This window comes from Eschrichtius robustus, chromosome 1 (genome assembly GCF_028021215.1).
Source record: "Eschrichtius robustus isolate mEscRob2 chromosome 1, mEscRob2.pri, whole genome shotgun sequence".
NCBI classification, from domain to species: domain Eukaryota; kingdom Metazoa; phylum Chordata; class Mammalia; order Artiodactyla; family Eschrichtiidae; genus Eschrichtius; species Eschrichtius robustus.
In genome coordinates this window covers 29,131,597-29,158,757 of record NC_090824.1, presented here as the reverse complement: position 1 = coordinate 29,158,757, position 27,161 = coordinate 29,131,597, and the positions used below count along the sequence as shown (strand labels likewise).

Genomic DNA, 27,161 nt, shown 5'->3' with positions numbered 1-27,161 from the left:
CTTAGCAAGAGTTCACCAAGTTGTAGTCATGAATGGCTACAACTGCCTTATTCTGTCTGGACGTTTAAAAACTCAGAAATTACACACTCAATGCTATATTATAATTAAGATCATCATCGTCTAAGAGACTTGTCTTTCATATCAGAATTTTGGGTAATTTATATGAAGAATGATAGATTCGATTATTCCCTATTTTTATTGTTTTTTAATTAATTTATTTTATTTTATTTATTTTTGGCTGCATTGGGTCTTCGTTGCTGCACACAGGCTTTTTCTAGTTGTGGCAAGCGGGGGCCACTCTTCGTGGAAGTGCACAGGCTTCTCATTGTGGCGGCTTCTCTTGTTGCAGAGCACGGGCTCTAGGCACGCGGGCTCAGTAGTTGTGGCGCACGGGCTTAGCTGCTCCGTGGCATGTGGGATCTTCCTGGACCAGGGCTTGAACCCGTGTCCCCTGCACTGGCAGGAGGATTCTTAACCACTGCGCCACCAGGGAAGTCCCTATTCTCTACTTTTAAACAAAACTAAAATTTCTACTATGTAACAATTTCTAGCATAGTTCACTGTACCATAATTTAGTATTTCTATTTTTTTTTTTTTTTTACTTTTTTTGTTTTTTTTTCTTTAAATTTTAATTTATTTGTTTATTTATTTATGGCTGTGTTGGGTCTTCATTTCTGTGCGAGGGCTTTCTCCAGGTGCGGCAAGTGGGGGCCACTCTTCATCGCGGTGTGCGGGCCTCTCACTATCGTGGCCTCTCTTGTTGCAGAGCACAGGCTCCAGACGCGCAGGCTCAGTAATTGTGGCTCACGGGCCTAGCTGCTCCACGGCATGTGGGATCTTCCCAGACCAGGGCTCGAACCCGTGTCCCCTGCATTGGCAGGCAGATTCTCAACCACTGCACCACCAGGAAAGCCCAGTATTTCTATTTTTTTAATTGAAAATATACTCCCACTCAGTTCTTGTGGTAGAGTCGCTTTGTAAATGAATTTATAAGCGCCTTTCACATGCCAATATCTTCTACCCAGATGAATTAGCAAACAAATGCATGTAAGGATCTTGAAGATAGTTCTAATAATGAAAAGTTTCAAGGAAAGTTTAGCAGCCACCATCACCAGAGAACTTTTACTTTCCTTTAATGACCTTGGATGTCAGCCAATCATCTTGCTCTGTGAGTGGTAGGGTTATACCAAGAGTGTGAATACTTTAATAAAAGGAGTGAAAGCAGGCTAGTTTAGGCACTTCCAAGTGCTGTAACAGCACGTACTTGTTAAAAATGTAGTGGAAACTGTTGGGCTGAGCCAACCCAGAAGGAGCTTGGTGACTGAGGCTAGTCATGATGAAATCCATGCTATTGGACTCACCGTGTCCTTGACAGCCATGAAGCAGTGACAGATCCAGCGCCGAGTTGTGCCATCACGACATATGTAAGAGAAGGCCCTATCAAAGTTCCTATCTGGGGCACAGAAAGAAACTTTTTCTATTGTCTGGTCAACTATGAGGTCCTGGAAAAAAGGAAAACACAAAGGAATAGAGGACTTATGAGGTTAATCAAGTTTCTCAGAAGAAACACAGGATGTTCATTTCACAACACAAAATCTCTACATCTAATGCATCAAGGCTATAGAATAGCTGGATCTGAGCCAGAAGTCTGAATACTAAGAATTTGACCTAGGAGAAATCCCAAGAGGCACTTTCCGCAGATGCCTTCCTCACTTCATCTTCATGTATATAATATATGCCTGCTGATTCTAGTTTTATGATGGTAAATTCCATGTTCAATTTTACAATATATGTAAATCAATAAATTTAATCCAATTTCCAAATAACTTACATTCAAATAACATCATTTCCAGAACAGCTCTATGTATTTATTAACTTACTGATCATTTGAGTATGACTCTCTATGTTTATATACTTGCTGAATGACATCGTCTACACATAGTATAAACATTGCACAAAATGTTTTTTAAAATCTTGACGCTCTTTGGCTCTTCTGTGTGATATTCCAGTGGCCTAAAATCCCTAGATGCTGAGATGGGGGCTGTAAGTGCTAAAACATGCAAACAAAATGGCTTTTATAAAGCATTAACTATGAGAATTCCAATTGCTCCACAAACTTGCCAGTCAATTCTTTAAAGTTTTGCAATGCTGGTGGCTCATTATAATTTTATTTTGTATAACCCTGATTACTATGAATTTCCTCTTCAGCAAAGTGATTCAAGTCTTTTGGATTATCTGCCATTTTTCTTTTGATATGTAGGAGTCATTTATATATTCTAAATATGAGCCCTTCATTTGTTATACATATTGCAAAATTTCTTTTCTGCTCATGATGTGCCCCAGGATGACAAGTCATCAATTACTATTATCACTCAATGCGGGAAGAAGTAAATTAATTAATTCCAGTGTTATAAGTAACCATTAGGGGGCAACATCACTTTCTAACTATCGTGTAAAGCAATTAAAAATATAGCCTCCACATACAACAAATTTCACCCAAAGCACTAATGAAAACTACACAAAATAAGCTAATTAAAATGACAGTTATTTCCAATTGTAATGTACATTTAAGACTACCACTTCTCTTGAACTTAAAAAAAAAAGAAAAGCCTTAGTGAAAAGAACTAAAATGTAGCTAAATTAAATCACTTACAATATATCAGGCAAGCTACCCATGAAAACTGTTCTTTACCTGCCAGACTTTCTCCTCCTTCCAGTGACACCTGAGGGTTTTTTTTCTTTTTTCTTTTTGAAAATTGCCTTCTTGTTAAAATTTCTCCAGATTTAGGTCTCTTAGAAAGTTCGAATTAATGATTAAATGTACTTATATAAATAACACCTTATGCTCTCTAAGGGCAGAGTCTATGTCTATTCTTATTTAGGCATGTAGGATCACTTTCTTTCAAATGCAAAGTGCTACGTATTATTTGAGATATTGTGTGGATTCTAAATAAATGTTAACCAAACGAGCAATTTACTAGTCCTTAAGATTTCACTTAAATTGAGTCTTCAGTTAAATAGTAGGTTAATCAGTTCAAATATCACTTTCTAAAAATAGTGTTTTATTAAGGAACAAGAAGAAATTTTAGATATGGTCTATCAACTTTTTTTTTTTTTAATTTTTAACTGTGATATCAATAAAAGGTCCATCATTTTTCACATCATATTTGTGGGGGTAAACCTTTTTAACGTGTCAGAACAAAAACAGAACTCAGATCTTAACATTAAATGCTAATACGCCGTAGGCTAAACATGCTGTGTCATGTAGACCAAAATGTTGAGAGAATTCTATTTTTCATAAGGTAAATGAGTAACTAAATTGGTTTTTCTGAACATTAACTAGTCTCTCCAAAGATCATTCTTTGGACAAAGTGGAAGGATATAGAGTGACTACAACAGCTTAATGGCATTATATTTGATCATAGGGATAAAAAACATATGAGCAGTAACATTTAAGCTTACGAAAGTTTTACCTTAGTTTTTTCATCCACAACTCTGAGTCCATCTGCCGATACCCACAGGACTGCCTTAACTGCTTTCTTTCCAGTCTTTTAAGAGAAACCAAAAAGGAAGGGGGTGGGGGAGACACACACATATATAATATTAAAAAATAGTCATCTCCCTAGAAAACACTGACTTCTGCCTTCCAAAAGTCACAAGTACAGATGGAGTCAAGTTCAGGAAGGGTGCCAAAGCTGGATACTCAAACCAAACTGCAGAAACATTCAAGAAAAAACAAGCCAAAGCCACTATTTTAGAAACACAATGCAAAATAATAAGATAAAATTAAGTAAAGGGTAAGGGGGAGAGATGGAATAAAAACCAAGATATCACATTCTGTAAAGGGCAAAGAATAAGTAGATTCTTTACTCATTTCAAAACTCAACCACGAAAACCAAGAGTTAGATAAATATTAAATACATAAGGAGTTACACCACAAGTAGCTTCTACAAGTGCATTTAGAGTAGAAAGTAATACATAAGTCTAAACTGAGATGCTGGCCATTCTACTATCCTTTGGCCCCAATGTGTATAGCAGGACCCTTGGTCACCTGAAATTTTCATATTAAAAACCCAAGAAGGCTTCATTATTCCTTTAACAATCTTTAAAAACCATTATTTCTTCTCTCAGGATTAACACAGAACTGGTTTAGTTTTTAATTTGACATTAAATGCGTGGAGACATTTTGGGGACACAGGAGAATTAAAAAACTGTTGGAAAAATAGTCATTATAACATGAATTCTTTTTACTGGCTGAGAAAAGACTTTTGGCACACAAGAATCACATGAGAACAAACTGATGTATGATTTCTCCTGTGATGGAATGAAAATGGGACAGTGGGAGTTTGTAATAGTAATTTAAATAGCTTCCTTTCTTTTTAACTGCTCCAAAGATACAAGCAAAATAAAACAAAAACAAAGTGAAGGCTGAGAATAGGTATCAGAACATCATAAAAAGTATAGATCAAAAGGAATCTGGTACTAAAGGTTGGAACAGCAGCCTCTAGAAGGAACAAAGGAAGATAAAGAAATGTCTACCATTCCTCACTATACATGTCCAAGCCCAGCACTCCTCAATAAGGCATGGCCTTATTTAAGTGAACTGTATAATCCACTCTGGGCTCCGTTTCCACCACCACGACATATCTGATGAGAGCCTATTATATGCCAGGCAGTAGAAATACTCGAAGAGTTCACACAGTCCATTGAAAGGTGACAGATAAACAAAAAATAAATAATACAGTAATAAGTGCTACAGTAGAGTTGAAAAGTTTGTAACAATGTCAGAAAGGAGGTATGGTCAAATCTATTTGTGGAATTGGGGGAAGGTTATTCCAAACCAAAGGTTGAACTGGGTACTAAAATAATTTTTCTAGATGCCCCAGGTGGGGGTAGGAAGGCAGGGAAGTAATAGAGGTAGCAGACATTCCAGGCAGAAGAAACAGCAGAATAGGACGTGGAAGCCAACAATACAGCAAATCTGGGCTCTATAAATATTTCAGTGTGGCTTGAAGTAGGATGGGTGAGCGAGGCGCAGCGGAATATAAAGAGCAGAAAGGCCTAGCCATGGAGGACTTCGTGCCTGCTAAAGAATTCTATCTTCATTCTGTGGGCAATTAGGAGCTACCGAAAGAATTTTAAACATGAATAAACAGATTTGCATTTTTAAAATATCACTTTGGCAGCAGTGTAGAGGGGTTGGAAAGAGACTGATGGGAGGTAGAAATACCACAACGAGATTCTAGGTGAGAGAAAATGAGGGTTGAGCTCTCTTGGTTGAGATAGGAATGGAGATGAGAAAGTCTTAAATGGTAAATGTAAGAGAGATGCTGAAGACTCCTCTCTGGTTCCTGGCTTGGTAAACTAACTGGGTGGAGACGGTACCACAAACTAAGATAGAGAAGGAAGAGATGCAGAAGCAAGTTGGAGAGTGGGAGAATAGGATTTCAGTTTTAGACAAGCAAAGTTTGAGATGTCTGTGCAACATCCAAGCAATATGGATATACAGGTCTGAAGCTCAGTAGAGAATTCTAAGATGGAATTTTAGTTTGGGGAGACATCAATTGCGGGAGTAATAAGAGGGCCAAGGACAGGAGAGAACATTAATAATTAAGGAATTGGGAGACAAGTAATGAAATATCAGAAAAGGAATAGCCAGAGGGACAGGAGAATGAAAAGAGATTAGGGTCATTGAAACTAAGGGAGAGGGGTTTCGAGAAGTAACAGGTGGTCCAAAATGTCAAATGTTGCAAAGTGACCAAGTTAAGGAAAGATGTAAAAAATGTCCACTGGATTTAGCAATGAGTAAGACACCACAGAGTGATAGAGGTTGTGGTGGTTATTTTTATGTGTCATACTGGCTAGTCTATGGTTGCCCAGTTGTTTGATCAAACACTGGTCTACATGTTGTTATAAAGGTATTCTGCAGATATGATTAACATTTACAATCAACTAACTTTAGGTAAAGGAGATTACCCTTGATAATATGGCTGGGCCTCATCCAATCAGTTGAAGGCCTTAAGGGTTAAAAACTGAGGTTTCCCTGAGAAGAAATTCTGCTTCAAGTCTGTAACAGAAACTCTGCCTGAAATTCCAGCCTGCTGGCCTCTGTGTGTACACACACACACCCCCCCCCACAGAGACAGAGAGAAAGAGAGAGACAGACGGTGGTTTTGTTTCTTTGGAGGATCTGACTAATAAAAAGGTGGAAGTCAGACTAGAATGGGTTGAGAAGTAAATGAAAGGCAAGAGGAGTCTACACATGTTAAATACTCTCTTTAAAAAAGCTTTTCTACAAAAAGAGCTATAAGGCGATGGAGGACAAGCAGAGGATCAAGGGACGTCCTTTCAGAATTGTGGTAAACTAACATGATATACTAGAAATAGAATGGATTTTGGAGTAAGACAAATACAAGTCTGAATTCAATGCCACTATCCATAAGCTAAGCAAGTTATGGAGTCCTCTGAGCTTCCATTTCTTCATCTGTAAAGTATCTGTAGGGTTGGTAAAAGGATCAGAGATATATACAGTACCTGGAATTTAAAGAGGGTAATAAATAATTGGTATTCATTTATCATCATTATATTAATAAACTTAAAAAAAATTTTCCCAACAATAAAGCTTCTTGAAGGAGTAACACCCACTTTCAACAACAACAGATCATGCTTATATGCTGAATGGGAAAAGCCAGTGGAAAGATGGAGACTGAAGGCCCAAAAAGAGTAATGTAGAGAACAAAGTCCTCCAGGAGGCAAAATGGGATGAGGCTAGAATACAAGTTTTAGATGGGAAGAGGGATGTCCCTTCCTTGAAATAGAGGGATGGAGTGAAGCCAAGTAAAAATGAAGACAGATTTGTAAAGGAGTGAGTGACAAGTTGAGGAAGTTCACTCCAAAGAGCCACAAATTCATCTGTCAAGGAGATGAGATTACCTGATTTACTTTGCTAGGGAGAAGAAGGTAGACAGGCAGAATAAGAAAGCAGATTTACCATAGCAGTATTGGGGTGGTACAGTATAGTGACTCAGCACAAACTCTGGAGCCAGGCTGTTGTTTGGGTTTGAATTCTGGTTCTGCCACTTACTAGTATGACCAAGGGCAAATTACTTAACCTCTCTATGCTTCAGTTTCCACATCTGCATAATGATATTAATAATGTCACATACCTCATGGGATTATTATGAGGATTCAATAAATAAACAGATGTAAAAGGTTTAGAACTACGGTGGCCATATAATTTACTGTCCAAACTGGGACCACTTTGGAAGTGAAAGGGGACACTATTAAAACCCAGAAACAGGTGTTAAGCTGGGGCTGTTCAGGCAAACTGGGACAACAGTCACCCCATCAACAACTGTAACTGCCCATATTTAACCAACGCTTATGTAGCATTTAGTATTTTGCTGGGACGTAAGCTCCATGATGGCAGGGTTTTTTCCATCCTTATTGTTCACTGCTATAACTTCAGAGCTTAGAACAATGCCTGGTACAGTGTAGGAGTTTAAGAAATATTTGTTGAAAGAATAAATTTGCTAAATATCCGCTGTAGGAAATAGGAGACAGCTAATCAGTGACACAGAAGACTGCCAAAAGGCACTGAAAACCCTGTGTAAGAAATTTCAATTTGCAGTTATATCAACATGCTCATTGTGCAACTGCAGCCTACAGTGTTCAGCATCGGAGGCAACAGACAGAACTACTACAAGGTTGGGAGACTAACAGTGGGAAAAATAAAAGGTCATTTTAGAATAGGACTGTTCCCCATTTAGTTTCCTTATCATATACAGGGAAATATTTTATTGGCCCTATTAGACTATTATGAAAATATCTCTGCTTTTTGAGGTATGTCTTTATATTAATTTTTATAGTGTTGTACTAATATATCAGTGAAGCATTGTATTTATATTTCACAGCATCTGATTTCTCTAAATAGGGAAAGAAAACAGATAATATGAATTCTTCCATTTGTTCATACATTTGAGTGCCAGTTCTTGGATGTCAGTATAGTTTGCCACATTACAATTACTTCAGTCAGGTATTGAGATATTAACACTCAAAGACACCTGCAGCTGAAATTAAGTCCGGACTTCCTCTCACAAATTCTAAAGTAGTAATGCTTCTGAACTATCTGTAAACTTTAGTGTCTTTCATTCTGATAATACAAATTAAGATTCCTAAACACTTTTTAGAAAATGATAAAAGTCATAGAAGATGAAAGTTTTCCTTTTGTTTGCCCTAAAACTATCTACTTAAGCCAATACCTCAGGAGATAAGGCCAAAGTTAGCTAGCCACAGGACTAAAAAAAGAGATAACCCAGAGTAAGTATAAAATGTAGAATATACATACATCTTTAAAAACTTTTTAAAAAAATTTTAAAATTAATTTTTATTGGAGTATGGTTGCTTTACAATGTTGCGTTAGCCTCCACTGCACAACAAGATGAATCAGCCATACACATACAGATATACCCTCCCTTTTGGACTTCCCTTAGGTTACCACAGTGCATTAGGTAGAGCTCCCTATGTTATACAGTATGTTCCCATCAGTTGTCTATTTTCTACATAGTATCAATAATGTATATGTGTCAACCCCAGTCTCCCAATTCCTCCCTCCTCACCCCTTTCCCCCTTGGTATCCATACATTTGTTCTCTACGTCTATGTCTCTATTTCTGCTTTGCAAATAAGATCATCTATACCATTTTTCTAGATTCCACATATATGCATTATTATATGATAGAATATACATACATCTTAGTGACACAAACACCCCTAAAAAAAAAAAGACTACATAATACTTCAGACACTAATAAAAACGTGGTAGGGGTAACGTATATGTGAGACAGTAAGAATTATTTCATCACCACGGTTCCAACACTTTCTATTTTAATAATAATTTCAAGGTTATAGGTAGAATTCACAATGAATAGTGTTAGTGCATGAAAAATAGTTTTACAACAAAGAGAAAACTGCTTATTCTTCAAGGAAAGAAAATGGGTCTAACGTGAACAGAACTTCAGTAACTTAGAATTTAAACTGAGAAGGATCAAGCTACCCTATGAGTGAAAAATGTCAAATGTAAGTATAATTTTCAAGTAACCACTCAACTCTCTAAATATCCATGTTAAAATTTTAAAACTAACATTTCCCTTAAACACCTTTTATTTTGGGTAGATATAAACCAGTACAGAAATTAAGCAGACTCTGACACTGGAGAAAACGATAGCAGGAAATGGGTCTATTACAAATTATTAAATCAGGAAACTTGTACTGCAAGTAAGAGAATGCACAGGTAATCTTAACGTGAAGATACCAGTGAAGAAAGACAAAAAGGTTGCAAAAATGACATGGAGATAATAACTAAACAAACTCAGTACACTAAGATCATTTCCCCTAAATATAAAAGCTACTCACAATAAAAGGCAATGAAATAACTAATTACAATAAAGAACTGCCATCTACCTACCTATTAATCTCCAGGGGTTTTTTTGTTTGTTTTGTTTTTTGTTTTTTTAGTAGACACCACTTAAAAATTTTTTTAAATGGACGGAGATCACAAGTTGGTAGTGTTCTCAGCATGCTGACAGATCCTCATAGTCACTCTTGTTTTACATATTGTTCTCAGGGGAAGTACTTCAGATTTCCAGTTGGAGAAGTATGTTTCTAAACTGTTTAAATCATGGATTGGAAAACTTTTTCTGTGAAGGACCAGATATCAAATATTTAGGGCTTCGCAGGCCATACAGTCTATGTCACAACTACCCAACTCTGCCCTGCTGCACAAAAGCAGCCATAGACAATATGTAAACAAATGGACATGGATTTGTTCCAATACAACTTTATTTATAAAAATAGGTAGTGGGCCATAGTTTGATGACCTCTGATATAAATCATCATAATCCCTGGAAAGTGATTAAACCTGTTTTGGAAAGACAATTCATTATACTGAAATACTAGAACTGTTTGGAATTGTCCCTGAATTCTATTTCTTTTCTTTTTTTGAACAAATGTGCTTATATCCTATTATTTTAAACTGAGACCCGAACTCAGGCGCAGTCCAACTCTAAAGTTCTATGATTCCCAAGGCCACCAGTGAGATAAGAACACACAATTAATCAACATAAACAGAAGTGATATTTGGAGGCAAGACAATTGTGCTGGGCATATGATAGACAAGAGCAAAAAGGTGTTATGTAAGCCAAAGCAAAGAAATGCTAAAGACACACAGAAGCATAATTTGGCATAGTTATGAAATGTTAAGAATCAACAGCAGCAAACAGACAAATTTGGGCAGGAAGGGTAGAGCAAGTCACTCTTTCTGAGCAACGGTGATTTGCCATTCTATTGTGCAAAGCTCTTTCTGCTACACACCAAAGAGGTCTTCAAGGGTACCCAATATGCAAAGAATCTCTGGTCAGTCTTTCTGTCACACCTACACACAGAGATAACCCAGTCATTATGGAGTAATAATGATATATTAGTAGGCAACCATGACACGGTGTGTCTCGTAATGAGTGAATGAGAGACTTCCTTAACAGGAAACTTGGCTTCTTCTTCTTTTTTAATCTGAGAGGGCCTTCAAATCTATCATTTGATGACATTTGAATTTCTGAATAGAACTGTGTAATGACCAAATTTTGTCTTATAATTCCGAGATACAGTATGTACCTCAGAGAAACGCAACTTTCTGTAGGATGTGAGACTGGTACTATCTCCAATGGCTGCTTCCTTAAAAGTGCAGTAACTTTTAACCTGCACTTTCTTAAGTGAGAAGGGCCTTTAAAGGCTTTCGAGAAAATCAGGATAATAGCACGTCATGAACCAAACAACAAAGGCGAGATTTTTGGAGGCTACTTAGCTCTTCTAGTTTACAAAGCACTTTTAATTGAGAGGAGGAGGGAACCTAGAACAGAAATTATTCTAATATTAAGTTCATTTAAGTTCATATTAAGTTCATTAAGTTCATATTAAGTTTCAAATGCATATAAGAGAAAGAGTGAAACTTCCACAGGGACCTCAAATTCAACCTGTCCAAAACCAAATTCATCACACCTCTTCTCACAGTGAATGATTTCCCCACCATCTTTCATCCGTACCATAAACTTGGGTCTTATCTTCTGTCTCCTTCTGTATATCCTTAGGTTGAATAAGTGAATGAGTTGGAGCAGGTTCTCTGTCGCCCCAGTGGCCCTGTTAATGCTGTTCCTTCTATGCCTTTTTCCTCTAACTTAGTTTAACTGGAAGTCATAGTTTTAAGTCTCAGCCTCAGGTATCATCTCCTTTCAGAAGCCTTAATCACCATCTCCAACATTCACTGTCCCTCTCTGCTCCAGTAGTACCTATTATTGTTACACAATTTGTTAACTACTTTCTTTTACCTGTCTGGTTTTTCCCACTACAGGGTGAACTTGAAAGCACTGCATTTGTCATTCACTAACTCAGACATTTTGGAGCAGCTACTATGGACCACAAATTATTCTAGGCATTCAAGGTTCAGCAGTGAACAAAATTAGGTGAAGATCTCTGTCCACAAAATGTTTATGTTTTAGTAAGGAAGAGATAAAAAAAAAACAAATAAGTAAAATGTATGCTATGACAAATGGTGATTACCCCTATCAGAGGAAAATAGAGCTAGGAAGGGGAATAGTGAGTGTTTGTATATGGAGGAGGGTGGTATTTGAAATTTAAAATAAGGTTCTCTCAGTGACTGCCTCAGTGAAAATGGGGCTTTTGAACAAATGGGAAGAGATGAGGAAGTGAGCCATGCATATATCTGGATGATGTGTGTTCCAGATTAGAGGTTACAGTAAGTGCAAAGGTCCTGAGGTGGAAGCATACCTGGTATGCTCAGGGAACAGCAAGGAGGCTAGTGTGGCTGGAACACAGGAAGCAAGAATAGGAGAAGATAGGAAAAGGGACAGAGATAATGCATGTATAATGGCCTGCTAGGCCTAAAAGACTGGTTTTTACCCTGAGTAGGTCAGGAAGCTACTGGAGGATCTAGGGCAGTGGAGCAACACAATCAGACCTCTGTCTTAAAAATATCACTCCGACTGATACCCTGAGAACAGATGGCAGGGTCACAATAATGAAAGCAGATTGTGTAGAACATTAACACAATGATTCAGGTGAGCGGAGAAGATGGCTTGGACCACGGCAGTAGTGGTGGAGGGTAGTGAGACAGGAACTGTTGATGGGATGGATACAGGGTAAAAGAGAAAGAGAGGAGTCAAGATCAGATCCAGGATTTGTGGCTAAAGCACATGGCCTGGGATGGGAAAGACTAGGGAAGAGTAATGTGGGAGAGCGTTTCGGAATTTGGTCTGTGACACGTTAGTGTGAAATGTTGAATGATGATGATGATACTGACACATCCATATGACAGGCTATTCTGTACACTTTGCTTATATTTACTCATTTAATCTTCACAACAATCACGTGAAGCTGGAATTAGTATTATCCTTTTTTTATAAGTGGGGAAGCTGAGGTACAGAATGGTTTAGAACCTCTCCCAAGGTCACAAAGCTAATAAGTGGCTGAGCCAGGATTAAATACCATTAATCCAGATCCCCAGCCTGTGTCCTTGACCCCTATGCTATACTGCTTCTAAGATGGAAGTACCACTATGGAGTTCAGGGCAGATGTCTGGAGACAGAACTTTCAAAATCATCAGCATAGAGATGGTATTTAAATCCATGACACTGGATGAGATCATCAAGGGAGAAGTGTAGGTAGAGAACAGTCCACAGACTAAGAAGTAGGCATCAACACAAGGGAAAATCAAGAGAGTATGACACCTGAACTCCAAATGAATAGACTGTTTCGAGGAGCGGGAGGGATTTGGCTGCTACACCAAATGCTGCTGATAGGTTGAGTAAATAAAAGTCTGATTAAATGAGTTTAATAGGGGAAAGGAGAGCAGAAACTGAAGGCACCAAGAAGAAACCTTTTTTTAGAAAGATGGTTTGTTTTAATGCTAATGGATGATCCACTAGAGAAAGAAAAACTGCTTATGGAGGAGGGGGGTAGCATTACTGGAATGAGTAAGAGCTAGTGTAAGAATCTTGCAGAGGAGTTGGCCTCAGCTAGGAGCACAGACAGTTCATCCCTTGAATAGGAGGGAAAGCAGAGTATATATGAACAGATTCACGTAGGTGAGTAGATGTGGTGTCATGTTCGAGAGTTCTCTTCTGGTTGATTCTATTTTTTCAGCGAAGTAGGAAGCAAGGTCATCAACTGAAAGAGAGAACAGAGTAAGAAATTCTGGAGGTTTAAGGAAAAGGAAGGAGGAGTCAAATAGTCATCTGAAAATGAGAGTAAACTGGACTTAAAAAATGGAGATTGTCTGCTCATCTTTGATCTGGATAGCCTAGCACAGTCCCTAGTATGTTTTAGACACTGTGACCTGAGGCTTGAGAACCACTAAGTCTTCATGAATACAAATAAAAAAGGTAACTCCAAAGGTTAATGAATTTTTTTTAAATCTAGAAAAGATCAATGGCCAGGGCTTTGACATATTAGTTGATCATGTCACAGGAAATACTGAAACCAAGGATCAATGGAAATCTTCTGAGTACTCTTGGGATTGTCTTTTTTCTTCTTCAGAAATTTGTTATATTGCACTTCAAAAGGATAAATAAACCAAATCCTAAAAGATGCACCTAATAAAATACAAAAGAAGGTAAAATTTATAGAAGGGCATGAGAATTTAAAAAACAGAAAGGAAGAAAAGGAAAGAGGCAGCAAGTGATATTTCCTCACGTGTAAAGGAAAGGATCCAGAGTGAAGATAAGCACTAAGTACAATTTGCCATTGAGGAGAAAATTTAGGAAATCTAATTAGAATGTAGATGTGAGTACACTGACTTAACAGTGGTCATAAATACCATGAAATGTTTTACTCTTGATAATTAGTTGAAAACAATATAACCCTGCATTACTTTTCAACTATGTATTCTCTAAAACATAACCATTTCTAATGATGCCACTTAACAACTGTAACAGCATCAAAACTTGAAAAATTATATCTGGCAGTACATTAACAGTATCTGTTAAAACAAATATTATAATATTTTTGGTGCTTTTTATGCAGTTAGAAGTGGTTAACAGGCGCCCCCCCGCCCCACACCACAATCAAATAATAGCCCAGGGAGGAGTTCACAAACTCAAACGCCTACAGATAAAAGCGGTAACAAAATGAGTGAAGCAGGCTGAATGTAGGGACCATAGGGAGTTGCAGGGATGTGGCAAACAGGCAACCAAAGGGCACAACTGGTACTCAGCTCAAGCCACTGGTGCTGCATACAAAGCATGCCGTTTTGCCAGATCTTCCATTCTTAAGATAGATGTAATAGTTTTGATGTGAAAACTTTCAATGTTTGAAATATTAGCAACGAATCCAAATTTATGAACTGTGCGCAGGCCATACAATGCATGTTTGTGGGAAGCATTCAGGCCCTTGAGCTGTCTAGTGCCCCCTGCATTTGACACTTCTCCATTCACTATAATTAAAGCCTATCCGAGGAAAGCAGAGGCCAACGCTTTTGAATGACAGAACAACACAGGGTAGGTGAAAGAACTCTGCACTAAGTTTCAGAAAACTTTGGTTTCAGGGTAGGCACTGCCATTTACTACTAGCTGGGTGACCTCTTTGAGCTTGTTTATTCATTTGTAAAATGTAGTTTCATGAACTATCACGTCTAATTCAGTGAGCTGTTGTGAGTAACAAGTTAGAAAGTAGGTCAAAACACATCACAAACTATAAAGTACTACATAAATACAAGTAGGTGGCTATGAGATAGTAGAAAATATATACTGGTCTCTGTCCCTGGTTCCTGGCACAGACCTCCTGAAATTCTTGTAATTTCCTAAGTGATAAGAACACAAAGAGCATCTCTTGTCCTGATATTTGGTCTTGGACCCCATCCCTGACACAGGGCTCTGAAAACCCTTGTAAATTCCTAAGTGAGGGGCATCTTTTGTTTAATGAGACAACCCTGGGTGGGCTCCTGGATGAGGGCTTGTTGCCAGAACGACCAAGCCATGATGAGAAGCTTAGGATTTTCAGCCTTAACCCTTATCCTCTAGAGAGGGAAGAGGAGCTGGAATTGGAATAAATAATCTATCAAGCCTACGTGAGGAAGCCACCACAAAATCCCAATAGTACCAGGTTCAGAGAACTTCCAGGTTGGCAAACACATCCACATGGAGAAGGTGACACACTCCAATTTTACAGGGACAGAAGCTCCTGCCCTTGGGACACTCCCAGACTTCACCCTATGTATCTCTTCATCTGGCTCTTCACCTGTATCCTTTATCATATCCTTTAATAAACTGGTAAACGTTAAGTGTTTCCTTGAGTTCTGTGAGCTGTTCTAGCAAATTAATCAAACCTGAGGAGGAGGTCATGGGAACCTCCAATTTGTAGCCAAATTAGACAGACGTTATTATGGGTAACCTGGGGACCTACAATTGCAATTGGCATCTGAAGTGGGTGGGAGCAGTCTTGTGAGACTGAGTCTTTAAATCTGTGGGATCTGACACTATCTCCAAGTAGATAGTGTTAGAATTGAGTTAAATTGTAGGACACCTAGCTGGTGTCACAGAGAATTGTTTGGTTAGGGAAAAAAGTCTCTACACATTTGATGACTAGAAGTAAAGTGTTTTGTGTCAGTAGTAAAGGACACACCCAGGAGAAAGACTCACAGGAGGTAGACTGAACTGAATTTTTCTAATACAATGGCTTTAAAAAGAGACCTAATAGGGTGGCCCAAAAACATTTTATATCTCTGTGTTCAGTCAGTTCCTCATAAAATGGTAATATAGATTACTTAGCTCATGAGTTTCCCCAAATACATTAAAATTTTAATATCCTTTTCAAATGTTAAGTGTCACGTAATTGCTTGGTAATAAAATATTTGCTGAGTATGGCCAAATACACTAGAAGCTGTATGTAATACTTCCTAAAAAGTTGAGTACATTCTTGACTTTCCTAAAAAAATGAGCAATTTAATGTAGCTAAGTTTAGAAAAAGGTATTTCAGAGCCTCAGGTTTTTTTTTCCTTCTCTTTTAAGATGTGTGTAATCTTACAACAGGTTAATAATACAGCCCTGTAACACACCCAGGTTTATCTGTTCCTCACTGCTAAAGCTTCTGAAGGTACTGCTCCCATTTGCTGGAGGAACAGGGAGGTCAGGCCCCCGACAGGAATAGGACAGGGTGGTCAGCTCCAGGACGCAACTTAGGGAAAACAGCAGCAGTTCTCCTGGCCGTGATTTACAAATTCAGAATCAGGGCTAATAATTCTCCCATCTACCTACTTTTCTCCAAATGTGTTTGATGGAAACACTTGGTAACTGTTGTTCTCTTTATCCTGGACCATTAAACCATACATGATAAGAAGGCTAAGAAAGTATCAAAATTTATGAGGAACTCTACTAGATAAAAACTCCCTATGAGATTCTTCATTTTTAGCTTTCATCAAAACACAATTGACCTAGCAAACTCAACAAACCAAATCTCTTTCACCAGACTACTTCTTGTAGATTAGTGTGAATATGAGTTGAATGATGGCAACTTGAAAGGTTTAAAAGGCTCCAAATTAAAGAAAAGTTTTTCACTTAAAAGCACATTTCTGGAAAGTTATAGGTGATGGTTTTTTCTCCCTTGATTTTCCAAACTCTTTGAATGACTTACTGTAATTAAAAAAATTGTACATACGAATAAAACTGCCTGGCCATAAAAAGAATTCTCCCCACAATAACATAAGAATTCTGTATTGTATCTCTGTGAGATGAGAGTTGTTCACTAAACTTATTGCAGTAATCATTTCATGATGTATGAAGTCAAATCATTATGCTGTACACCTTAAACTTATACAGTGCTGTAGTCAATTATATCTCAATAAAACTGGAAGAAAAAAAAATTCTGAGGTTCATATTTGTTCACATTATGGGATCAATCAGTATCTTTTAAGAAAATCTCACTAGTATGATTTAAACATCTCTAAATAAATAAAATGTTAGTCTGAACCACTGAAAAAGATTCTTTAAAGCATTAACTAGTAACAAAGTAAATTGACAAGAGACAAAAATCCAAAATTAAATTACTACCTTTAGGGACTTCCCCGGTGGTCCAGTGGGTAAGACTCCGCGCTCCCAGTGCAGGGGGCCCGGGTACATTCCCTGGTCGGGGAACTAGATCCCACAGGCACGCCGCAACTAAGAAGTCTGCATGCCGAAGCTAAAGATTCCGCATGCCGCAACTAAGACCCGGCACAGCCAAAGTGAATAAATAAATAAATTTTTTAAAAAAATTACTACCTTTAAAGAAGAAAGTTATAAAGTAAAAATGAGTTTCCAGGAAGCTCTTTATTTACTAGCATCTTTTAAGGTTAAATCTTTTAAACTTTGCTTGTAAATAATCTGAAAACTGAGTGATTGTATAGCATAGTGATTAAGAGTGTAGACTCTGGAATCAGATTATCTGGGTTCAAATCCTAGATTCTACCACTTATTGTATCTGTGGATTCAGGCAGGTCCCTTAACCTCTGTAAACTTTAGTTTTCTCACTGTAAAACAGGGGAAAATAATAATTTCAGGGTTACTGTAAGGACTGAGATAATTCATAGTTTTCTTTCTCATACCATATAGATTTGCCATGTAGCAAAATGCAGTGAAAACAGCTAAGAAGCACAGTGTGACCCAGTTTGGTGACACTGTAGATGCACAATGACCCCATTATTTATAGCAATGAATATTGCCACCTTGGAGCTGATTCTCAAGTGCGAGCTATCTTTGTTCTTTAACATCATGTTATAACCTTTTAAAAAATATACTTTAACATGTTTTTTCTATAAACCAAATCAATATTTTCTCCTTTAGCTTTCTCTACCTAGCCTTCATGGACAAGAAAGACTGTTTTACTAAAGTTGACATATTAAGAACTGATCACTTAGAAGATAATTAAAATTGTATTGTAATTGGGGTGATGCGAAATTGCTTTGAGAAATTCTATTTAGGAAAGAATAAATGCTCCACCAAAAAAATCTGCTTAACAATTATAGTGTCTATTTATAATGATGCAAATGTCTATAGGATTTATTCTTTGTAGATATAGATCCCACATTCTACGGACCTGTTAATTTGACTCAGGCTCAAAATATCTACTAAAAAATTTTATTGTGACGTGTGTGGGTAAATTATACGACTTTTTATTTCAGATTGACAGAAGTTCAATCTAAAATCCTTCAAATTTGTTTACATTAATATAAAGGTGACCTAAACCAGAACATGTAAAAAAAAAAAAAAGGGTTACAACTAAAATATTTAATTGAGAAGAAAGTGGAAACTAATAATTTTTAAAAATTGTTCTTTAGGGACTTCCCTGGAGGTCCAGTGGTTAAGACTCCGAGCTTCCACTGCAGGGGGCACGGGTTTGATCCCTGGTCAGGGAACTAAGATCTCGCATGGCACATGGCAGGGCCAGAAAAAAAAAAATCGTCCTTTAAAGTAACAAAACCACCCAGTGAAAAACGAACTGTGATGGGATTTTCATATTCACATAAACTTTTAGTAATGTACACTCAGTTATACAATGACAGTAGTTTTTTCTTATACTGTCTCAGTCTGACTTATTTCGTAGCACTTACTCAAAAATGTTAGAAATGTAGTTATCTATTTCTGTACTGTCATCCTATGTATATATATATTTTTTATTTTTATTTATTTATTTTAGTTTTGGTTGTGTTGGATCTTTGTTGCTGCACGCGGGCTTTCTGTAGTTGCGTTGAGTGAGGGCTACTCTTCGTTGCGGTGCGCAGGCTTCTCATTGCAGTGGCTTCTCTTGTTGCGGAGCACGGGCTTTAGGCGCGTGGGCTTCAGTAGTTGTGGTACACGGGCTTAGTTGCTCCGCGGCATGTGGGACCTTCCTGGACCAGGGATTGAACCCATGTCTCCTGCATTGGCAGGCGGATTCTTAACCACTGCGCCACCAGGGAAGTCCCATCCTATATATTCTTAATTCTAAGGAAATCTGAACATTGAACAAGCATTCTTTGAAAAGCATCTACATAAAGAACATTCCACATATGACAGACATTTGGTAGACTACTAAATAAGATAGTTTTTCTTAGGTTACCATCCCAAGTTAAAAAGCATAGGATCCCCAAAGATAAGTTTATGTACTTTCACTTACTTCACCTGAAATTTAACTTAGACTGAAAAAAAGTAATAGCAATGAATGTAAAATTTGGGATACATTTAATTTTCACTTGAATTTAGTATTTCTTCCCACTTCTCTGTCAATATTGAACACTAAGTAAAACTTACTTGTTAAAAAACTCAACAAATATGCTAATATGAACAATTTTGCAAGATCAAATTAAATTTATTTTAACACCTAGTCTTGAGGAAGCAATTCTTTTCTAACCTACTTGATTTATTTATTGGACTTTCCTAGGAATCATTAGATTTAGTATCAACATACAGGTAATATCATAGATAGCAGCTTTCCAATTCATTAATTTCCATACTTAGTCAAATCAATTCCTGTATTACAAAGAAACCAAAGCTGTACTTCTTTTTCAAAAAAATGTGTCAGTGCTATACTAGGGGTGTAACTCCTTATAAAGCAAGCATGAATGTGGCATCAAACTTACTTTTCCAAAGAAGCCTTTGAAGAACTTCCTTTCCTGGAGGAACAGGGGGACAAGTCGAGCGCTATTATTGTATGGGCTAAATGTCCCAGGGTTTCACAGCAATATGCACATACAGAGGTTGGGTGAAGGGCAAAGTAGGAGAAGCGGAAGGGAGTGAGAGTTTTAAAGAGTTATCCATACCAGGAGTGACAGGGAAAAAGGAAGGGTGCATGAAAATGCAGCGAAACATACTGTATGGCCTAAGAATCCGCAGAAAGAGAAGAAATCAGAACCTGTATCCATGCAGAGCAACTAGTTACTTTAGCATTCTCTACTGACTTTTAAAACAGAGATTATTCAAATTTGGCAGCAGAGAAAAAGACTAGGACATACTGGTTTGTGAGATTTGCATTTAAATTTTCATAATAGTGAGTGGTAAATTGATTGGTTCACATACATTTTTCAATTTAAAATCAGTGGTCAAATATGTGGAAGTCACCAATGAAAAAACCAGTCCACACTCAAATGATCACAAAGTAACGTTAAAAAATGCTACACTTAAATTATGAGTGTGAAGGGAGGGTCCTTGTCAGACTTTTTCTTGCTGAGTTCAAGATGTCACTTAGAGAATTCTTACTTATGCATTAGGATAGGTTTGTATGTATGTGTGTGCTGATCGATTCCATAGCAATCGTGGGGAAATAATAGATATGTTCTATTTCAAACACAGAATAAATCATCTATAAAGAACACATGGTCAATGCTTTCACTGGAGCTGAGAAAACTAATACATTTGAGAACCAAACCACATCTGTTAACTACAACTAAAATTTGAAGAATAGGGTTGTTTTCTTTTTAAATGCTACTGTTTTAGAAGAAAGAAATTTGTACTGACAGTTTTAAGTATACAATTCTAAAACTACGTAGGTAAGAGAGACACAACTGTCTGTGGTCCCAGCACCAATTTTTAAGCATATACAAATTTTGAAAACTGGCCACCATTTAAAATCTGAAGAACTTATGCGAAGTAGATGAGTTCTAACTCACCCAAGCTAGCTTAACTTTAACATTTCCTAGTTTTGGTTGAACTATACTTTAAGCCTTTACCTTTTATAATCCATTATTAATAGTGAATAAATGTCTAGAAAAAGACAACTCTACAGAAATTTGACTCATAAAACTCATTCAATACTCTCAAACACTGAATGGTTTGTTTTTTCTCTAGGTTTTGAAAATCACAAACAGCATCAAATATATCCACAAAATGTTTTGAACTTAAGCTAGAAATATAATAAGGTAATTGGGATAGTTATCACAATAAGACTAAGCTTATTTCTGCTGCCAAGTTTGGTGACCCTAGTTTCGTTAGGCTTTTAGGTAACCACCAGCTTTTTAAAAGATGCAGCCCAAGTTAAAAGATTCACCATTCTTTAGGGATAGGAAGATGCGGGAAGGAGATTCGTTAATATTTAATTTAGCTCCCAGAAAAGCTCCTGTTAAACATGGAGTTTGCCTTCTATTTATAAAAGACCTCAGATGTTAATGAAAAAAGTTGACGTGCAAAATGCGTCAAAAGACAGTTATTAGAGGATAATATTAATTTAAAAAAAATTAAATTATGATTCTTTTACCTGCTAAAACAAGAACATACATTAAAACAAATTTATCAAATAGCGAATAAAAAATCAACATATTAGAAACTGGTAGTGTAATGAAACTAGTCTAAAACCAAGACAGAGAGGGAGAGACACTTACAGAGATAATGGGAAGAAAAGACATTTTAAAAGGAAAGGCATCTTGCACCAGTATCAAGCAAGATAACCAAAGGCCCAATACACTTTTTACAAAATAGATTGATAAATGACAGTACTCCTCCCCCTGCAACTAACTCTGCCATTAAGGCACTGAAAATGGGCTAGAGTCATTTCTGTCATTTATCCTATATAATCTAAGTCCCTAAGTGGCTAACTGGTAAAATTACGCCACAAAGTAAATGAATAGCAAATAACTGTAACTAACTTTATACATATAAAGTAAAAAAAAATTAAACATATTTATGCTCTGAGAAGCATATGTTGTTTAGTTACAATACCTTTTCATTTGAAAATATTAAGTATGCTGATAACTTCTAACTGAAGTTAAAGTAATCCTAAATTGTAAGGGACTACTTGGAAGGAAAAAAAAAAAAACTGTACTTGCATATTATCCTGCTTCTTCAAGCCCACACAAATTTAAAAAGCGCTAGAATGTTACATTTTTAGTTCAAAGATCATTTGAGTGATAGGTTTAAGATGTTTGTTTTCCTATTTAACTGGTACATCTGAGCTACATAATTCTTTAAATTTTAAAACTTTTTGGCATTCAAACTTGTTCCAGACATGCTATTTCTTCTTTAATCTGTAGGTCTGTACATTTTTACATTTGCTTCCATTCATTTGAAACGATAAGAGGAATATTTATCATCTATGAAAATAAACAAACATCTCCAGACACATAGCTTTTGGCACAATATAAGCATCTGGCACAGTAGATTATACATGTTTGTTAGATGAATGTTCGGTAAAAGAAGGGAAAAAGGCATCTACAAATTTCTGTACAGGAAAAATATGAAAAGAAGACAAAAAGCATGAATTTTTGTGGACTAACATGATCTGAGATGAACAACATCTGAAGACTTCCAACTTTCTGCAGCCTTTTTCATACAGCATTAGAAAGGGTATTAATAGAAGGGGAAGTTTCAGTGAGTATAATAAATAGGAAATTGGCACTAGTCTCCGAAAACTTCAATCTTATTTTTAAAAATACCTGTTTGCCTGTGCAAAATTATTATACAACACTTGCTCCAAGTCTCCTGGGTAGGGTTAGTCAGAAAAATTTTAAAGAACTTCTTGAATCAAAAGTCAGAAGTGGTCAATCTTCCTTCAAAGTTCAAAAGTTTAAGTATGTCCAGAAAAGCAATCCAAACATGCACAATTTCATTTTAGTTGTAAGAGACCACAGGGAAATAAGGATCTTTTAGAGATATGCAAAAGGGTTCCATAAACTTTAAACATTAAATATAACATATTGTTATGATGATTACTACGAAATTCAATTTGACCCCATATTGAGGACTGAATTGTTTTCTTTATATTTATTCCAGAAATATTTTTTGAGTGGCTACTATGTGCCAGACACTGTTCCAGGCATAGATATAATTTTTCAAACAGCAATTTGGTTCCTATTTCTGGTAAAGATAAAAACTCATTTTTTCAATAATTTTATTATTTAAGTAAGTCCTGTATCTCAAATAATCATGCTTATAGTTTACAATTTCCTTGGTTAAAAACCAAAAGGTAAAATAAAACAAAAAAATTCACTCAACTAAAAAATCAGTTTTAAAACTAGACAGGGCTTCCCTGGTGGCTCAGTGGTTAACAATCCACCTGCCAATGCAGGGGACACAGGTTCAAGCCCTGGTCTGGGAAGATTCCACATGCCGTGGAGCAACTAAGCCCGTGCGCCGCAACTACTGAGCCTGCGCTCTAGAGCCCGTGTGCCACAACTATGGAAGCCCGCACACCTAGAGCCCATGTTCCGCAACAAGAGAAGCCACTGCAATGAGAAGCCCACGCACCGCAACGAAGAGTAGCCCCGCTCGCCACAACTAGAGAGGGCCCGGGCACAGCAATGAAGACCCAACACAGCCAAAAATAAATAAATAAATAAATAAATAATTTTTAAAAAGAGGCAGGTACTCTGCCCTTATAAAAAATAAATAAATAAATAAAAATAAAACTAGACAGTGAATAGTGGCTATCTCTGGGACTGCAAGAGATTTTATGTACTGTTTTTGTTCATTTGTATTTTACAGAATGAACGTATACTACCTATGTAATAAAGAGAGGTTTCTAATTAAAAGTAGGTTAAAGAAAACTAGACAGTGAAGAGGATTGACTGCTCACTAAACAACTAAATACCACTTCTTAATTATCTTCTGGGCAAACTTAAACCATCCCTAGTTTTTCCTTATTTAGAGAGTAAACGTGAAGCCATATGCTGAATTAAGGCTTTCCAAAGGCTCATTCCACAGTGACCTTCCAAATGTTAAGTTTATGTAGGCTCTAAGATTTTAATAACTATTTAAGGTTTGTTTCAGGTCTATCTAGTCTATTCACTGATTCATCTGCTGTTTTCAGTTATTAGCATTATGATGTTTAATGACTAGTAGGGCAAATCATTGCATTACTTTTTAAAATGTTCTTAGAAATTAGTGAACTTAGAATTATTTTGTTAAATAAGAGATTGACTTTAAATTTCCTGGAAAACTGCATTATCTGAGGCTGTGTTTAACTGGGGACTATATTTAGGTAGACATGGCAAGTCTATAAATTATCATATAAAGTCCCTTTAACATTAATGATGATTAAATGGAGAGCACAGATAGACTAAGAAGGGCTTCAAACATTTAAGAATTTAAATGACCAAAATCTGCGGTAAAGGGTATGTATGTGTGTCTATATATTGTTTTGTTTTGTTTTTTAGTTTTTTGCATACCATAATCAGTTATTTTTCTCCTCCTCTCCTTTCTATAATAGATTCAGACATTTGTTCGAAAACATAATCCACTTCTCTGAGTTGGTTGCTTCCTTGATTTTATATCTTTTATATTGAGGAATTGTATATAAGAGGTCATATAGAATGTACCAAGAAGCAGAAAAGTTTTGATTAAGCAAATTGAGGGGAAAAAAAAGCACTCATTAGTAGCCAAACTTGTGGCAGCCCACCATACCAGCAAACCCAAAGCAACAAGTATTTAATGCTGTTCTGGGGCAAGGGCATGCAGAAGTAATGCTTAAAGCTTTCACAGCAAAGGGGGGAAAGGCCACACATTGGAGAGAAGGTTGTGAAGAGGGCTGTCAGAATTTAAGAAACATTCTTCAAACCTATCCAAAATATGAAGTTAACACTTTAATCTGAACCTTTATGAACTCTGAACTCATTCTCTCCTTTTATTAAATACACAGGCATGTGCCTGGGATGTGTTCTACGGCATAATAGGCAAAACAGACATATTTATCCTGGAAAAGGACTCTCCATTTCAAGTATGCTGAAGTTTGTGCAAAAGGCAGGGAAATACATTGTTTATGTTAGAGGAGTATAGAGAAGGAAACTGGGGAGTAGCAGTAATGATAATTAAGTCTCCCCAAAATGTAAACCTCACCAGCCGTCAACACAGATATCTCTATTTTATACGTTTTCCTGGAAAGCTGCTTCTTATAGATTTAAAATCAGTAATTTATAACCCAGTTGTCACAGTTAGGTTAAAAGACTAACTGTAATAGTTTTATCCTGGTTTTAGAATATTATTCATCTATAAGAATTCATACCACTTGTTTAATATGGGCTCTGAATTAAAAGTATCTTTTAGATAATGTCTGGCCTAAATTGAAGAAGCTGGTCATTGTAACTTACACCTTTGGATGGACAACATGAAATGCTCTTTATTAATGAGCCCACATCTTTTGCCTTAAGAGAAACACTGTTCTTACTGGATAGTGGGTCACTAAAATTTACTAAGCAAAATCTTTTGAGAAAATATTTACAGCATATAGATCAACACTGGCAACCATCAAATACATACAGCTTTCAATCTTTTTACAGCATCTTCACAGATGTGCATTCCTCTTGATTCATCAACTTCTACATGCCCAAGGTACTGTAGAAAGAAGAGAAAAGTTATGGCTATTGCTGTTTACTGAGTAGCTACTATATGGTAGATATTACATGGTAGAAAATTGAATATTAAAATTCCTGCACTCAAGAAACTCACAGCCATTATAGAAGAGTTAAGGTAATGTTACTTTACTTACCCTCAGTGTCCTCATGTGACTGAGATTTAGAATAAAGGTCTCCAAGAGCTGTTATAGAGGAGTAGGTGAAAAAGTACATGATAAGCACTAAATGTTACCTGAATCTATTGGATCTGAGGCATAACAGCCTATGCTAGACACAGTTACTATATCTCTAGACATAAAAATAGTCCTAAAACAAAGTGTGTGTGTGTGTGTGTGTGTGTGTGTGTGTATTGAAAAGGTACAAATAAAAATAACAGTTACTCAAGGGCTGAAGAGATCACATACTCCTTTTATGGGAAGCACATAAGAACAGGGCAGAAAACTAAAATTTTAAGAAGGTAGTGCATCTGAGCTTTAGAAGATGTGCAGAACTTGAAGAAGCTGTATTGGAAAGGTTGGGAAACTATTTTAGGCAGGTAGAATTTAACAAAAGCTATAGGTGTAGAATAGAATAACTATATATCAGCAAATATTCCTGTCTGGCAAGAATATGAGGTATATGCAGCTGGGGAATTTGAACACTGAAATGAGTCTGTACTTAATCCTAGAGGCAATGGAGAGCTAATAAAGCTGTATTTGGTTTGTTTTGGCAAGGTAGTAATATTATTCAAATTGTACCTTAGTATGGGAATAGTCTTGGGTTAGAAAGCACAAAGGATGATGGCAATATCACAAGTGCTCTCTTTTAAAAGGAAATTTAGAGTCTGGTTTTGGGTAAGATGGAGTAGACATACTTTACCCTGTCCCACCCTCTGAATGAAACCATAAAACCAGAACAGAATACATGGAAGCACCTATTTGAGTTCTCTGTAAAGAGTATAAGATGAATCAGAGAAGAATACCAGAATTCAAGGTATTTCTGAACTGGCAGGGAGTTTACCTTCCCTGCCCCTCCTCCCCTTTGGTACCTCCAGCCTGAACTTAACACAGTCAGATATCCAAGTGAGTGCTATGGCACAGACAGAACTCTGGGAAAAGCACTCTAGTTCTGGCCCAAGGACCAGGTAAGGTAACTCCTTATCCTCAGAGAGTATAGGAATCCTCCTCCCTTCTATTTATCTTTTTTTGAACTTTCACACCCCAGTCCCCAGGAAATTCCGTGGTGGTGTCAGTGGTAGCAGCAAGGGAAACCTGCAAGAGCCACGCACCTCTGAGAAAAGGCGGCTGTCCTCTGTTTAAAGAGACTGTGATTCCAGGAAGGTGAGCCAACACCCCCACCCCCCCTTCTGCTTTTTCCCCCCTCTCTGAATCTCCCACCATTTGGCCCTGGATGAAGATGAAACAGTAGTAATTCATGAGCACAATAACCAGTGCCCTATGAAACACAGGCATGGAGAGTTTAAGTAACTTCCCCAAAACCATTCAGCTAGTGAATGCTCAAACCCAAGCAGCCTGACCCAGGACAGGCCTATAATGCTCATATACTGAATTTTTCATTTTTATCCCTATCTTTTCAATACTGAATAAATGCATAAAACCAACATATTAAAATCAATTTACGAAACTGTTGGACTTTAGGTAACAAAATACCTGAGGTATCGATCATAAAGATCATAGACTAAGGACATTAAAGAATTGTAACAGCTATAATTTTGAATAAACATTATAAAAAATAGCAAGAATGCTCACTTTTAAGTGAATCAAATAATATTTGTATTCAGTTATATATAATATATATTATATATATTC

At 36.9% G+C, this 27,161-nt stretch overlaps 1 protein-coding gene across 13 annotated transcripts in view; it reads right to left on the bottom strand.

The window, feature by feature from the left end:
• The window catches only part of NUMB (NUMB endocytic adaptor protein), a 189,265-nt gene that overhangs the window by 12,017 nt on the left and 150,087 nt on the right, over positions 1-27,161 (bottom strand). For 10 of the 13 annotated variants that reach the window (XM_068543116.1, XM_068543213.1, XM_068543184.1 and 7 more), the window contains 4 exons: positions 25,259-25,333; positions 19,657-19,689; positions 3,474-3,548; positions 1,362-1,502 (listed from right to left, as the gene is read on the bottom strand). In XM_068543116.1, the coding sequence (XP_068399217.1) occupies positions 1,362-1,502; positions 3,474-3,548; positions 19,657-19,689; positions 25,259-25,333 (324 nt within the window). The remainder of the gene's footprint in view (positions 1-1,361; positions 1,503-3,473; positions 3,549-19,656; positions 19,690-25,258; positions 25,334-27,161) is intronic. The other 3 variants (XM_068543194.1, XM_068543223.1, XM_068543203.1) reach the window with 1 other exon arrangement.